General features: G+C 41.8%; 1 protein-coding gene across 2 annotated transcripts in view; it reads right to left on the bottom strand.

Moving 5' to 3' along the window:
- Positions 1–17120, bottom strand: part of DDX46 (DEAD-box helicase 46) — a 75202-nt gene that overhangs the window by 41423 nt on the left and 16659 nt on the right. For both annotated transcript variants that reach the window (XM_032157941.2, XM_032157940.2), the window contains exons 5-12: positions 16315–16480; positions 12480–12631; positions 8729–8842; positions 7887–8052; positions 6909–7029; positions 4130–4305; positions 3085–3206; positions 76–154 (exon numbers count right to left, since the gene is read on the bottom strand). In XM_032157941.2, coding sequence (XP_032013832.1) covers positions 76–154; positions 3085–3206; positions 4130–4305; positions 6909–7029; positions 7887–8052; positions 8729–8842; positions 12480–12631; positions 16315–16480 — 1096 coding nt within the window. The remainder of the gene's footprint in view (positions 1–75; positions 155–3084; positions 3207–4129; positions 4306–6908; positions 7030–7886; positions 8053–8728; positions 8843–12479; positions 12632–16314; positions 16481–17120) is intronic.

Here is a 17120-nt window from a genome sequence, read left to right as displayed (position 1 = left end):
TCTTGCATCTGTTTTAACAAAAAAATGTAAAGAATTCAAAAATAAAAGACACCAAAAAAAATACCCCTGACTTACCACTGTTAGCTGCTAACATGTCAATCATTCGACCAGGTGTGCAAACAATAATTTCAGCACCTCTTTTCAGCTCAGCAATCTAATAAAAAAGATGAAACTTTATAGTCTATCACTAATGCTTACTTAAACACTAAAAAATATTACATTTAGTTCTTGCCTAGTCTAATTAGAAGACTTCAAAGCTTCCTGCTTAATTATTTTGAATCTCGGGGCACTACTAAAGAAATAGCAACAACGTGACCACATAGTGCCATAAATTTGAAACAAATTAAAAACTAGAGAATTTTGCAAATTTGATTTGCCATTATCCCTCAAAACCAAGAAACGAACTTAAGAAAGCAGTTTAAAAAAAAAAGTGATCATCTCTTGAGCCCAGGAGTTCAAGGTTGGAGTGAGCTAAGGTCACATTCTTGTACTCCAGCCTGAGCAAGAGCAAGACCCTGTCTCAGAAAAAGAAATTTCTAAGTGACCACACAGACTAGTGTTTTCGAATTGAGGGTTGCCACATTAGTGAATCATGAAATCACTTTAACAGTCATAATCAGTTTTTTTTTTTTTTTTTTGAGACAGGGTCTCACTCTGTTGCCCAGGCTCTGTTGCCCAGTGCAGCAGTGTCATCATAGCTCACTGCAGCCTAGATCCTGGGCTCAAGTGACCCTCCCATCTCAGCCCCTCCCCCCACCACCCCACACACCCTCCCAGTAGCTAGGACTAGGCGCTCGCTAATTTATTTACTGTTTTAAGAGATGGGGTCTCACTACATTGCCCAGGCTGGTCTCAAACTCCTGGACTCAAGTGATTCTTCCATTTCAGCCTCCCAAAGTGCTGTGATGATTACAGGTATGAGCCATAGTGTTCAACCACAACCAGCATTTTTTAAATGAAATGGAATGGAAAATACCAGAAGTCCCTTAACATCATAAAACTTTTGTTTGGTATTTATATAAATACAATATGCAGGCATGTACCATGTTATTTTGTAAGTGTATTTCTACAAACTATAGTCATGAAAAATCATAAAGATAAACTTAGAAAATGAAGTAAGTTGAAGTAATTAAAAAAGCACTGGAGTTAACAAAAGCAAATATTCTTGAGGTGTGTTCTTGTAACAATAGTCCTAAGAAACAGTTTTGTAGTTAAGTTCAGAAAACGTCACTTAATTTATCCCATTTATCTAGCAACACAATATACATTAGCTTATTAAGAACTAAGAAGTCTTACAGGAAAGAAAGTGGTTTTAACTTTTTATACTCCAACATTTCCAAAACTTATCCAATCACAGAACCTACTTTTTTGCCCTCTTCTAGTTAAGGAAAATATCTGAAAACTATTTCATTCTTTAGAAGACAGCTAAAGGGCTGGTCACAGTGGCTCACGCCTATAATACCTTTGGGAGGTGTTACAAAGGGAAGCCAAGGCAAGCAGATTGCTTGAGCCCAGGAATTCGAGACCAGCCCAGGCAACATGGCAAAACCTCATCTCTATAAAAAAATACAAAAATTAGCTGGGTGTGGTGGCATGTGTCTGTGGTCCCAGCTACTCAGGAGGCTGAAGAGGGAGGACTGCTTAAGCCCAGGAGGTCAAGGATGCAGTGAGCCAAGATCGCACCACTGCACTACAGCCTGGGCAACAGAGTAAGACGCTGTCTCAAATAAAACAAAACCAAAAAAAAACAAAAAATAAAACAAACAAACAAAAACACCTCTAATACTAATGCATCCCAGTAATCACCATCACTTCCCCTGCCCCCCAAGATGGAGTCTTGCTCTGTCTCCCAGGCTGGAGTGCAGTGGCGTGATCTCAGCTTACTGCAACCTCCGCCTCCCAGGTTCAAGTGATTATCCTGCCTCAGCCTACCGAGTGGCTGATATTACAGGCAGGCGCCACCACGCCAGGCTAATTTCTGTGTTTTTAGTAGAGAGAGGGGGTCTCGCCATGTTGGCTGGGCTGGTCTTGAGCTCCTGACCTCGTGATCCACCCACGTTAGCTTCTCAAAGTGCTGGGATTACAGGCTTGAGCCACCGTGCCTTGCCACCATCACTTTTTAAAGATGTCAGCATAGATTAGAGAAAACAAACGCTCAGAGATCAGAGACCTAGGTTCCAGGACAAACTCTAGAACGTATTAACCTAATTGGTCAACTTAATAAATCTTTCTGAATATTTCCTCATGTAAAATGAAAAAAAAATCTGCCTTCTCAGGCAGGGGAAGAGGGAAGAGGGATAATCCATGTAAAAATGATTCAAAAATTCTAATATAGCATTAACATAATATGTTCTTTTCTGCCACAACTATATTGGGTCATAATTAACAAAAATTATATATATTTAAAGTGTACAACATGTTTGATATACATATACACTCTGAAATGATGACCACAATCAAGCTAACATATCACCTCACATAGTTACCAATATTTTCTTTTGTGGTAAGAACACGTAAGATTGGTAGGGCGCGGTGGCTCACGCCTGTAATCCCAACACTTTGGGAGGCCAAGGCAGGAGGATCACCTGAGGTCAGGTGTTCAAGACCAATCTGGCCAATATGGTAAAACCTCGTCTCTACTAAAAATACAAAAATTAGCCAGGCGTGGTGGCGGGCACCTGTAGTCCCAGCAACTTCGGAGGCTGAGGTAGGAGAATCACTTGAACCGGGGAGGCAGAGGTTGCAGTGAGCCGAGATCGCGCCACTGTACTCCAGCCTAGGTGACAGAGCGAGACTCCATTTCAAAAAAAAAAAAAAAAATCATGATGTGGGATCTACTGGCTTAGCAAATTTTCAGCATACAATATAATATTAACTAGTCACCATGCCGTACATTACATCTCCAAAGGTATTCATCCTGCATAAAATAACTAATTCTTACTATTATTTTTATATTTCATTTTTTAAATGATTTTAGAAGCAATCACTATTCAAAAAACTAAAAGTAAAAGTCACTATTTTACTTTATTGCATCATCCAACTTGAGAAAAGAATGGAAAACATGAATGTTTCTTATATAACTACCTGCTCACTGATTCCTGTTCCTCCATAAACACAGACCACTCTAAGTCCCAAAGTCTTGGAAAACTTCTTACACTCTTTAGTAATCTGTAAAGCCAGTTCTCGAGTTGGAGTCATGATGACAGCTGGAAAGATAAATACATCAGTAGCCTAACCACCAAAGTTCTTAAGGCTATGCTTTAAAGTGTTCAATTTAACCTTTACAATAAAGTTCAGATTGTTTCACCTAATTTTTGTTTCGTTATGCATCCCTGAAAACTATTTCAGAAGTTGTGTAACAGCAGAGGTTGTGGGGAAGGATAAATATAAGCAGATTTTTTAAAACATGCTAAAAGAAGATAAATGACAGTTAAATGCCTCATCCAACCCTCAGGAAAATACTTGGTTCAAAAGAATGCAAATAGTTTTCTAATGCAAATCACAGAACAAAGAAAATCAAGTGACTCACTGTGCCACAGAAGCCATACTGCTGCTTCCAGAAACAACCTTGGTCTGAGGGGCACAGACAGAGGAGAGATATACTATGCCCCGTGTTCCTAAGAGAGAAGCTGAACAACTTTCCAAAACCCTACTCATCTTTGCAAAAGTTATCTCTGTCAAGATGAATCAAGAAACCAGAATCTAAACAAGTAATCTTGAATGAAATGCTGGCATTAAAGCCTGTTAAGGCCAAAAACAACCTAGGAAAGTATGTTTCCCTAGTGTATCTTCCATGTTGCTTTTATATATCCACTGATACTGGGCTAACAAACCTCAATATAAATAAACAGATAGATGCACGAGGAGTCTACCTGCCAAGTCAGAGTTTAAAAACTGAGCTGTGCCAGGAGAGGCTGTTTTTGTACTTCTGAGATGTCACTCCAGAGCTCTGAAGATTCTCACTCCACCTGCTGGTAAGGGGAAATGAGCCCCAAAGTGCCAAATTGATAAAGAAAATGTACATAAAGACATCTTCATTGTCATAATTAAGAACATTATAAACTATAAGGTCTTTCTGTTTGACAACAAAGCTGTTATTTGAAAAATAGTTTAATGAAAAGAATTGTACCTATTGGCCCCTCTCCTTCCTCTAATGACCTCTGATCCATGATGTGTCTAAACATGGGCAACAGAAAAGCAATGGTCTTTCCACTTCCTGTTTTGGCAATGCCAATCAAATCTCGTCCAGACATTATAGCAGGAATAGCTTGGGTTTGGATGGGTGTGGGCTTTTCATAGCCATGCCTTAAAAAGAAAACCAAAGGAAGAAAAGGTAAGAATTGAGATTCCTGGGCCCCAGAGAGGTCCTATGTGTTCCCATAAAAATAAACTTCCAAAAGGTGGTATATATCATACAATAAAATACTATTTGGCAATAAAAAGGAATGAAGTACTAACACATTCTACAGTACGGACTAACCTTTACAACATTATGTAAAGTGAAAAAGATCAGGCACTAAAGACTATATATTGTTTGAACCCATTTACATGAAATGTTAGGAATAGCCAAATCTATTCTAGAGACAAAAAGTAGATTAATGGTTGCCCAGGGGTGGGGAGAGGGGAGAAGACTGACTACTAGTGGACAAAAGTTTCTTTTCGGGATAATGAAAAATTTAAAAATTAGGCAAGGTGCAGTGGTTCATGACTGAAATCCCAGCATTCTGGGAAGCTGAGATGGGAGAATCATTTGGGGCCAGGAGTTCGAGACCAGCCTGGTCAACATAGCGACACCCCATCTCTTTAAAAAAAAAAAAAAAAGGCCGGGCATGGTGGCTCACGCCTGTAATCCCAGTGCTTTCAGAGGCCACGGCGGCCGGATCATTTGAGGTAGAGAGTTCAAGACCACCCTCACCAACATGGAGAAATCCTGTCTCTACTAAAAATACAAAATTAGCCGGGCGTGGTGGCGCATGCCTGTAATCTCACCTACTTGGGAGGGTGAGGCAAAAGAATCACTTGAACCCAAGAGGCGGAGGTTGTAGTGAGCCAAGATCGAGCCACTGCACTCCAGCCTGGGCAACAAGAGTGAAACTCCAACTCAAAAAAAAAAATTTAAAAAGGCCGGGCACAGTGGCTCATGCCTGTAATCCCAGCACTTTGGGAGGCTGAGGCAGGTGGATCACGAGGTCAGGAGTTTGAGGCCAGCCTGACTAACGTGGTGAAACCCCGTCTCTACGAATAATACAAAAATTAGCCAGGCGTGGTGTGGCACACACCTGTAGTCCCAGCTACTTGGGAGGCTGAGGCAGGAGAATCACTTGAACCCGGGAGGCGGAGGTTGCGGTGAGCCGAGATCACGCCACTGCACTCCAGCCTGGGCAACAGAGTGAGACTCTGTCTCAAAAAAAAAAAAAATAAAATAAAATAAAATAAATTCAAAAAAATTTTCAAAAATTAACTACTGTGATAGTTGTACAACTAAAAAATACACTAAAAACCATTAAGTTGGCCAGACGCAGTGGCTCACGCCTATAATCCCAGCACTTTGGGAGGCTGAGGCGGGTGGATCATGAAGTCAAGAGATCGAGACCATCCTGGCCAACATGGTGAAACCCCGTCTCTACTAAAAACACAAAAATTAGCCGGGCATGGTGGGGCATTCCTGCAATCTCAGCTACTCAGGAGGCTGAGGTAGGAGAATTGCTTGAACCCGGGAGGCGAAGGTTGCAGTGAGCTGGGATTGCGCCACTGCACTCCAGCCTGGTGACACAGTGAGACTCTGTCTAAAAGAAAAAAAAAGAAAAAAAAAAAAAACCGTAAGTTGCATAATTTTTTCCTTCTTTTTTTTTTAAGACAGTCTCTCTCTGTCACTAGGCTGGCGTGCAGTGGCATGATCTCAGCTCACTGCAACCTCCACCTCCCAGGTTCAAGCGATTCTGCTGCCTCAGCCTCCTGAGTAGCTGGGACTACAGGCTAGCTGGGACTACAGGCATGCGCTACCACACCCAACTAATTTTTGTATTTTTAGTAGAGACGGGGTTTCACCATGTCAGCCAGGATAGTCTCGATCACCTAACTTCATGATCTGCCCCTCTTGGCTCCCAAAGTGCTGAGATTACAGGCGTGAACCACAGCGTCCAGCCAAGTTGCATAATTTAACCAGCGCTTTGGGAAGCCAAGGTGGGGGGATCACTTGAAGTCAGGAGTTTGAGATCAGCTTCACCAACATGATGAAACCCTGTCTCTATTAAAAATACAAAAATTGGGTGGGTGTGGTGGAGGGTACCTATAATCCCAGCTACTTGAGGCTACGGCATGAGAATCGTTTGAACCCAGGATGCAGAGGTTGTAGTGAGCTGAGATTGTGCCAATGCACGCCTGAGGGACAGAGGCGGGAGGCTCTGTCTCAAAGAAAAAAATGAATAAAAAATTTAAAAGGCCAGGCATGGTGGCTTATGCCCATAATCCCAGCACTTTGGGAGGCCGAGGCAGGCAGATCACCTGAGGTCAGGAGTTCAATGCCAGTCTGGCCAATATGGTGAAACCCTGTCTCTACTAAAAATATACAAAAAAATTAACCAGCTATGGTGGCACACATCTGTAGTTCCAGCTACTCAGAAGGCTGAGGCAGAATTGGTTGAGCCCGGGCGGCTGAGGTCACAGTGAGCGCAGTGAGATTGCACCACTGCACTCTACCCTGGGCAACAGAGCAAGACTCTGTCTCAAAAAAAAAAAAAAAAAACTAGTTGTATAATTTAAAGAGTAAATTTTGATATGTAAATTATCTCAATGAAAGTTTTTTAAAACGTAAGTTTTTTTTAGAGTAAAAATGTAACTCAGGGAGACACTGGTGTGGAAGGACTATTTTGAGCAGCAAGACACGGAAAACATAAACAACCACTTACTTTTTGAGGGAATTTAAGATCTTCATGGAAATTCCACACTGGACCCAGGATTTAATTGGTTTGGGGCAACCTTTTCCTTTAACTGTAATGCCCTCCATTTCCAATCGAAACACATTTACCTCTACAAAACAAAACCCAGATTAAAAGTTCTTAAATATTGTTCTATTGGTGTCTTCTACTTTTCAGTTAGGCATAAGATTAACAAACTTTAACTCTTATGCCAGGCCCAGTGGCTCACACCCGTAATCCTAGCAACTAGCACTTTGGGAGACAGACACAGGCAGATCACTTGAACCCAGGAGTTGAAGACCAACCTGGGCAACATGGTGAAACCCTGTCTCAACAAAAAGTACAAAAATTAGCTGGGTGTGGTGGCACATGCCTGTCGTCCCAGCTACTCGGGAGGCTGACATATGACGATCACCTGAGCCTGGGGTGGGAATGGGGGGTGTGGTAGGAAATCAAGGCTGCAGTGAGCCATGACTGCACCACTGCACTCCAGCCTCTAGCCTGGGCAATGCAGTGAGACCCTGTCTCAAAATAAAACAAAACGAAACCAAAAATTTTTTTAATTTTTGTATTTTTTTAGTAGAGACGGGGTTTCACCATATTGGCCAGGATGGTCTCAAACTCTTGACCTCGTGATCTGCCCGCCTCAGCCTCCCAAAGTGCTGGGATTACAGGTGTGAGCCACTGTGCCCAGCCTAGTTTTTTGTATTTTAGTGGAGACGGGGTTTCACTGTATTGCCCAGGCTGGTCTCGAACTTCTGAGCTCCGACAATCCACCCACCTTGGCCTCCCAAAGTGCTGAGATTACAGGCGTGAGCCACCGCAGCTGGCCAATTAATTTTTGATCATTTTAAAAATATTTCCAAAACACCTTCCTTCATTAGACACTATCCACATTTCTCTTGAGCAATGTGAAATGTATCCTCTTCTGTTCCCTTATAACCAGTAAATGAAAAAACGGAATTTTACCTTCTTGAGACATTTTTGCTAGTTCTGGAACTTCAACATAGAAGTTTTTCCTAAATGGCTCATATTCAATTTTTCCATGATCAACTGGTTCCAGAAGCTTTCGCTGTTTTGTTTGATACCCTGTAAGGGCTGTCTGAAGATCAACTTCTTCCTCCTCTGAAGAATACTACAGTTTAAAAGACAAAATTAAAGTGCTAAGTTCATTACTATTTTCCCCTTGTGGGAAGCAATACTCCTAGCTTTTCAAATCTTCCTCTCCTAGAAACTACTCTAATTTTTTTTACTTTCTACAACACACTGTTTGACCCACAAGATTTTTATAGTGCTCCAGCACACTTAAACCTCATAATTTTAAAATCACCTCAAATGACGTATGTCACCTTGAATTAGAAATGTATCAAGCAGCTCCTGAATAATTTTTCAACTTAGTTTTTTTTCTTTGCCTTTAGAAGGTTAAAATGCCAATATAAAGCTAAAACAGTAATCATCAGAGACAGCTCTAATAAGGTTTTGCTATTGTTTTTACTATATAAATCTTTACGTGTTAATGGAAAGAAAGTTAATTCATTCTGTTACTCCATTTTTTTCTCTCCATATTGTATGCCTGAAGTGAGCTGATGAGGGGCAGAAAGATCATACGGTTAGGAATGAAAGACATCAGAATGTTCCACTAAACAGATATTTAACTACATACTATTATACTACTAAGAATAGCAAGAATGTCTCTCAATTCTAGGAATTTCTCCTAGCTCACACAAATGAAAAGCACATCTCCATGAATGCTTTCTAATAAATGCTTCCAAGATAGTATCATAAACAAAGTCAAAATTAAGAAAAATCACCTCCATGGCATCCTGGTCATTCTCCATCAGCTCACCTTTCTTCTTATCAGAATCCACAACTGCTTTTTTGGTTGTCACAACAGTGACAACTTTTGTGACCGTTGGCCCAGACTTCTAAAATAAAGAACAAATATAGAATATTTTGCAAAGCTGAAACACAGGTTATATAACAGCCGAAGCACACAATAACTGACACAATTTGATCTTTAGTTTTTTTTCTTTTTTTAGTGACATGGTCTCAGTCACCCAGGCTTCAGTGGTGTGATCGTAGCTCACTGTAACCTCAAATTTCTGGGCTCAAGGATTTGTCCCATCAGTCCTCCTAAGTTGCTAGGACTACAAGCACATGTCACCAAACCCAGTTAATTTTTTTTGCTTTTTGGTAGAAAGAGTCATGCTATGTTGCCCAGGCTGGTCTTGAACTACTTGGCTCCAGTGATCCACCAGCCTCAGCCTACCAAAGTTCTGGGATTGCAGGTGTGAGCCAGGGCATTGAGCCAACTGAGTTATTAAATGAAAAGACAAACAATAGCCTGTTTTACTCATTAATTTGTATAAATTTTTAAGCATAATATAATTATATTTTATAATACATCCATTTATCATTTACTGTATTACAAATAATTTTATATAATATAATTATACATACTTTATTTATTTATTTATTTATTGAGATAAAGCTTTGCTCTTGTCACCCAGGCTGGAGTGCAATGGCATGATTTCAGCTCACTGTAATCTCTGCCTCCTGGATTCAAGCAATTCTCTTGCCTCAGCCTCCCCAGGAGCTGGGATTACAGGCGCTCGCCACTATGTCCGGCTAATTTTTGTATTTTTAGTAGAAACAGGGTTTCATCATGTTGGCAGGCTGGTCTCGAACTCCTTACCTCAGGTAATCCACCCACCTCAGCCCCTGCAAAAGTGCTGAGATTACAGGTGTGAGTCAGCATACCCAACCAATTTTATACACACACACACACACACACATACACACACACACACATATACACATATATACACACACATATATACACACATATACATATACATATATACATATACATGTACACACACACACACACACACACACACACACACATATTTTTTCAGACTGAGTCTTATTCTGTCTCCCAGGTTGGAGTACAGTGGTGTGATCTAGGCTAATTGCTCCCAGTTCAAGCTATTCCCCTGCCTCAGCCTCCCAAGTAGCTGGGATTAGAGGCATCTGCCATCACACCCATCTAATTCTTGTATTTTTAGTAGAGATGGCATTTTGCCATGTTGGCCAGGCTGATCTCTAACTCCTGACCTCAGGTGATCCATCTGCCTCGGCCTCCCAAAATGTTGGCATTACAGGCATGAACCACCATGTCCGGCATGATTATGTATTTTTAAACTACCACTGGGCTAGGTACAGTGGCTCTTGTCTGTAATCCCAGCACTTTGGGAGGCCAAGACAGGAGGATCACTTGAGTCAAGGAGTTCGAGACCAGCCTGGGTAACACAGTGAGATTCCATCTCTATAAACAATTAGCCAGGTGTGGTGGTACATGCCTGTAGTCCTAACTACTAAGGTTGAAGCAGAACGATCGCTTCAGCCCAGGAGTACGAGGTATGATCACGCCACTGCACTCCAGCCTGGGTAACACCGCGAGACCCTGTCTCTAAAAAACATTTTCTTTTTTTTTTTTTTGAGACGGAGTCTCACTCTGTCGCCCAAGCTGGAGTGCAGTAGCGCAATCTCGGCTCACTGCAAGCTCCGCCTCCTGGGTTCACACCATTTCTCCTGCCTCAGCCTCTCCGAGTAGCTGGGACTACAGGCGCCCGCCACCACGCCCGGCTAATTTTTTGTATTTTTTAGTAGAGACGGGGTTTCACCATGGTCTCGATCTCCTGACCTCGTGATCCGCCCGCCTCGGCCTCCCAAAGTGCTGGGATTACAAGCGTGAGCCACCGCGCCTGGCTAAAACATTTTCTTAATTAAAAAATAAAATAAGGCTGAGTGTGGTGGTTCACGCTTGTAATCCCAGCACTTTGGGAGGCCAAGGCAGACAGATCATTTGAGGTCAGGAGTTCAACGCCAACATGGCCAACAGGTGAAACCCTGTCTCTACTAAAAATACAAAAATTAGCCAGGCATGGTGGTGGGCGCCTGTAATCCCAGCTACTCAGGAGGCTGAGGTAGGAGAATCACTTGAACCTGGGAGGCACAGGGTGCAGTGAGCAGAGATAGTGCCACTACACTCCAGCCTAGGCAACAGAGCAAGACTCCATCTCAAAAAAAATAAAATAGGGCAGGAGCAGTGGCTAATGCCTGTAATCCCAGCACATTGGGAGGCCAAGGCAGGTGGATGACCTGAGGTCAGGAGTTCGAGACCAGCCTGGCCAACACGGTGAAACCCCGTCTCCACTAAAAATACAAAAATTAGCTGGGCATGGTGGCAAGGGCCTGTAATCCCAGCTACTCAGGAACTGAGGCAGAAGAATCACTTGAACCCAGGAGGTGGAGGTTGCAGTGAGCCGAGATTACACCACTGCACTCCAGCCTAGGCAACAAAGGCGACACTCCATCTCAAAAAAATAAATTAATATAAAATAAAATAAAATGAGGCTGGGCACAGTGTTTCACGCCTGTAATCCCAGTACTTTGGGAGGCCGAGGCGGGAGGATCACCTGAGATCGGGAGTACGCGACCAGCCTGACCAACATGGTGAAACCCGGTCTCTACTAAAAATACAAAACAGCCGGGCGTAGTGGCAGGCACCTGTAATCCCAGCTACTTGGGAGGCTGAGGCAGGAGAATCGCTTGAACTCGGGAGGCGGAGGTTGCAATGAGCCAAGATTGCACCACTGCACTCCAGCTTGGGCAATAGAGCGAGACTCTGTCTCAGGAAAAAATAAATAAATAAATAAAATGAAACAAAATACTACTAAATGGTATTTTCCAATCACTAGGCAAGCCAGGGGCTTGTACTGGGAGCCTGAATAAATCAATAAACAAAACAGGTAAAAGTCACTGCCCTTAGAGTGCTTACATTTTAGAAGGGAGAAGGGACATACTGTAAACACAAAAAAATTATATAATTTATCAAAATGTAATAAATGCTATGAAAAAGAGGAAAAATAGAATAAAGTGAGGGGCATCAAGGGTATCAAAGACACAGCTGGGCATGGTGGCTCATGCCTGTAATCCAAGTATTTTGGGAGGCTGAGGCAGGTGGATCACTTGAGGCCAGGAATTCGAGACCAGCCTGAGCAACATGGTAAAACCTCATCTCTAGGAAAATACAAAAATCAGCCAGGTGTGGTGGTGCACACATGTAGTTCCAGCTACTTGGGAGGCTGAGGTAGGTAGACTGCATGGGCCTGGGAGGTGGAGGATGCAGTGAGCCAAGATCACACCACTGCACTCCAGCCTGGGTAAGAGAAAGAGAGACTCTGTATCAAAAAAAAAAAAAAGAGTATCAAAGACAGGAGTGCTAGAGAAGTCTCCAGAGAACTTATTAAAAAGGTTAATATGTAAGCAAAGATATTAAACGAAGTTGATGGTGTTAAAAGAGTGACTTTCGAAAGAACACTGATAGCTAAAATTTACCAGTATCTCTGGTACTTAGAAAAAGTACTGCCATCTCTCAGATGAGGAGAAAGAAAACTGTTAGCTTTATAAAGTCATGCAAATCAGTAGGACAATGCAATGGAAAACTGAAGTTACCCAAGAGGAAACAGAAATCTTTAAAAATAAGAAATTCCATACCTTTTCATTTCCCCCACCACCTTTTACACTTCTCATGTTAAATTTTTTTACTTCCTCTTTTACTTCTTCCATGTAAGCATCTAATGGATCTAACTCCTCACCCTCCATTTCATTTCCTTCCTTTTCAGCTTCTGCAGGATCATCTTCATCATCTAAAATACCAGAATACACATTCTTTAAACATGTTTCAAAATGTATTATTTCACAATCAGACCACATCCCACCTCTCTAACCTTTTCTCCCACTGCCCAAACACCCCTTTTCCAATTACTCCAGCCATCCAGCAGTTCAAATGCTCACATTCTGAAGTTTTTCCATTTTTACATGAAGCATGTATTACTTTTGAATATTAACGATGACAAAATAAATATGAATATAAATTGGTTGTAAAAGGGTCAAAAGATTAATTATGCCAAAAAAGGTGATCTCCAATAATAGATTTTACAGCTATACAGCTGGATGCAGAACTACAAACTTGCTCTGCTAAATCACTTTTTTTTTTTTTTTTTTGAGACAGAGTCTCGCTCTGCTGCCCAGGCTGGAGTACAGTGGCGCAATCTCGGCTCACTGCAAGCTCCGTCTTCCGGGTTCCCGGGTTCCCACCATTCTCTTGTCTCAGCCTGACGAGTAACCGGGCTGATTTTTTGTATTTTTAGTAGAGACGGGGTTTCACCATGTGAGCCAGGATGGTCTCTAACTCCTGACCTCGTGATCTGCCCGCCTCGGCCTCCCAAAGTGAATGGGATTACAGGCGTGAGCCACCACGCCTGGCCTTTTTTTTTTTTTTTGAGACAGAGTCTTGCTCTGTCGCCCAGGCTGGAGTGCAGTGTCGCGATCTCAGCTTACTGCAACCTCCGCATCCCGGGTTCAAGCAATTCTCCTGCCTCAGCCTCCTGAGTAGCTGGGATTACAGGCGCACGCCACCATACTTGGCTAATTTTTGTATTTGGTAGAGACAGGGTTTCACCATGTTTGTCAGGCTGGTCTCGAACTCCTGACCTTGTGATCCACCCACCTCAGACTCCCAAAGTGTTGGGATTACAGGCGTGAGCCACTGACCCCAGCTAAATGACATTTTCAATTACAGTTGATCCCTCAAAAACATAGGTTTGAACTGCATGGGTCCACATGGAAGTAATTTTTCTTCTGCCTTTGCCACCCCAGAGACAAGACCAACTCCTCCTCCTCTTCTTCCTTCTCAGCGTACTCAATGTGAAGATGACAAGGATGAAGACCTTTAAGATGCTCTACTTCAATTTAATGGACAGTAAGTATATTTTCTCTTTCTTGTAATTCTTTTCTTTTTTCGAGACAGAGTCTCGCTCTGTTGCCAGGTTGGAGTGCAGTGGCACCATCTCGGCTCACTGCTGGCAACCTCCACCTCCCAGGTTCAAGCAATTCTCCTGCCTCAGCCTCCCAAATAGCTGGGACTACAGGTGTGTGCCACCACACCACGCTAATTTTTGTATTTTTAGTAGAGACGGAGTTTCACCATGTTGGCCAGGATGATCTTCATCTCTTGACCTTGTGAACCACCTGCCTCGGCCTCCCAAAGTGCTGGGATTACAGGCATGCACCGGCGCGCCCAGCCTCTAATCCTCTTAATAACATTCCTTCCTCCAGCTTACCATATTAAAAGAATACAGTATTCAATACATAAAGCATACAAAGTATGTGTTATTCAACTGTTCATGTTATTGGTGAACAGTAAGCAGTTAATGCTTAGTTTCTGGGGAGTAAAAAGTTATATATGGATATTTCACCGTGTGGGGGTTGGTGTGCTTAGCTACCAAGTTGTTCAAGGGTCAACTGTATTTCTTTTCTTTCAATTACCTTTCAATCACAGAAGATAGCATATCTCAGTTATGTAAAAAAGATTAGATTGTCTAGAATTAAGACATCATGACTACTTGGCTGGGCGTGATGGCTCACACTTGTAATCCCATTGCTTTGGGAGGCCGAGGCAGGCGGATCACGAGGTCAGGTGTTTGAGACCAGCCTGGCCAACATAGTGAAACCCCATCTCTACTAAAAATAGGCCAAGGCGGGTGAATCACAAGGTTAGGAGTTCAACACCAACCTGGCCAATGTGGTGAAACCTCGTCTCTACTAAAAGTACAAAAAAATTAGCTGGGCGTGGTGGTGTACACCTGTAATCCCAGCTACTCAGGAGGCTGAGGCAGAGAATTTCTTGAACCCGGGAGGCAGAGGCTGCAGTGAGCCGAGATCACGGCACTACGCTCAAGCGTGGGCAATAGAGCGAAAAAAAAGACATCATGACTACTTATAGATAGAATCTACTTAAACCATTCTTTGGAACTTTCACAGATAATGGACCAAAATCCCATTTTCCTATAAAATTCTACAATCTTCTACTTTACTAAAATCTCGAAAGTCAAAATCAGATGAGAAGGGAAATGTTTCCATCCTCAATTATGAAATATCAGCAGCCAGGCACAGTGGCTCCTGCCTATAATCCCAGCACTGAGAAAGATCAAAGCAGCAGGCTCTCTTGACCCCAGGAGCTCAAGACTAGCTGGGTAACGTATCGATACCCTGGGTCTTCAAAACATGACAAAATTAGCTGGGCATGGTGGCTCACGCCTGTAATCCCAGCACTTTGGGAGGCCAAAGTGGGAGGATTACCTGAGGTCAGGAGTTCAAGACTGGCTTGGCCAACATAGCAAAACCCCACCTGTACTAAAAATACAAAAATTATCCAGGTATGGTGGCAGGTGCCTGTAATCCCGGCTACTTGAAAAGCTGAGGCGCAAGAGAATAGCTTAAACATGGGAGGCGGAGAATGCAGTGCTGCCTGGGTGACAGAGCGAGACCGTCAAAAAAGAAAAAAAGACAAAATTAGCCAGGCATGGTGGCTACTCTGGAAGCTGAGGCAGAAAAATCACTTGACCCCAGGAGGTCGAGGCTGCAGTGAACTATGACTGTGAGACTGCACTCCAGCCTAAGCAACAGAATGAAATTCTATCTCCAAAAACATAAAAAAGAAAAGAAAAATCAGAGGAGGGACTTGAAAGCATGCCCTTAATTTACTCTTCTTACTAACATTCACATTGGTATAATATATTAAAGAGCTATTTACTGGCTATGCCTAATAGCACTCAATGATTCATTCTAAAGTAAAATCAGTGATGCTTACTAAACACAATTCTGTATTTCAAATTACAACATAAATATTAAAAGGAGCTTTTACAATCTCAGTTCCACTTCTGGGTATATACTTCACAGAACTCAATACAGAGACTCAAACAGATATTTATACACCAATGGTCACAGGAGCATTACTAACAATAACGAAAGGGTGGAAACAACCAAATTATCCAACGGCAGGTGAATGAACAAACAAAACTTGGCATATATACACAGTGAAATATTATTCAGCTATATAAAGAAATTCCAACATGCTACAACATACATGCACCTTGAAGACATTATGCTAAGTGAAATAAGCCAGACACAAAAAGACAAGTATTTATTATGATTCCACTTATGTGAGGTAACTAGACTAAACAAATTCAGAGACAGAAAATAGAGCAAAGGTCACAAGAAGTAGCGAGAAAAGGCGTCACAGAGTTATTTAAAAGGTGCAGTTTGTGCATGGAATGATGAAAAAGTCACGGAAACAGACAGTGGTAACGACTGCACAACACTGCAAATGTATTTATCACTGAACTGAAACCTGAAAATGATGAAAATGGTAAATAGCATTGTATGCATAGTTTTCAACAATAAAAAAGATTAAAAACCCCTTATGAAATATTATTCATATAATATTCTACATGAGGTGTTATACAGGCTATTAGGCTAAAAAATATACCATCATCGTCCTCTAAACTCCACTTTTTCCCTTGTTTCATCTCTTCGATTTCCTTTTTCAGTTCTCCTATGTTTTCCATAGCCTTTTTACGTTGCTCTTCTCGCCATTTTTCTACTCTTTCTTTTCGCTTTCTCATTTCTTCTTCCAGCTTATTCTGGTCAAAGTTCTTGAGGGAATAAAAGAAAGAAAGAGATGGGGGAAAATGAAAAGCAAAACCAAATTTAATAATTTTGCTCCAAGTGACATTCCAGTAAGTTCTTCAAAGTAAAAGAAGGGGAAAAAAGGCATATATACAAACTCCTCAGGGTAGACTTAGATCACACAACTTTATAAATATACACACAAATATATTACCAAAATGAAATCACAAAAAAAGCATCTTCATATAAGAAAGCCAAAAGATAGATTTCAAACACCATAAATTAATCTGATTTTACTTACAAGCATTATGCACACATAAACTTTATTTCTTCCTAACAACAGAAACTAATTAGCAAGCAAAGTTTCCCAGTTATTCTCAATTTTAATCCCCTAAACTCCTCCAAAATTGCCTCTATGAAAAGCAATTTTCTATTACAAGTTAGAAAATAAATGACATCAACATGATAAAGAAATTTTGTGGCCAGGCACATGGTACATGTCTGTGGTCCCAGCTACTTGGGAAGCTGAGGCTAGAGGATCCCTTGAGCACAGGAGGTTGAGATCAGCCTCAGCAACAAAGGGAGACTCTGTGTTATTAAAAAAATACAAGTTTATGGCCAGGCATGGTGGCTTACACCTGTAATCCCAGCACTGTGGGAAGCTGA

Source organism: Hylobates moloch, unplaced genomic scaffold (genome assembly GCF_009828535.3).
Source record: "Hylobates moloch isolate HMO894 unplaced genomic scaffold, HMol_V3 SCAFFOLD_6, whole genome shotgun sequence".
NCBI lineage: Eukaryota > Metazoa > Chordata > Mammalia > Primates > Hylobatidae > Hylobates > Hylobates moloch.
Note: the sequence above shows the minus strand (reverse complement) of the source record. Positions and strands in the feature narration are given on the sequence as shown.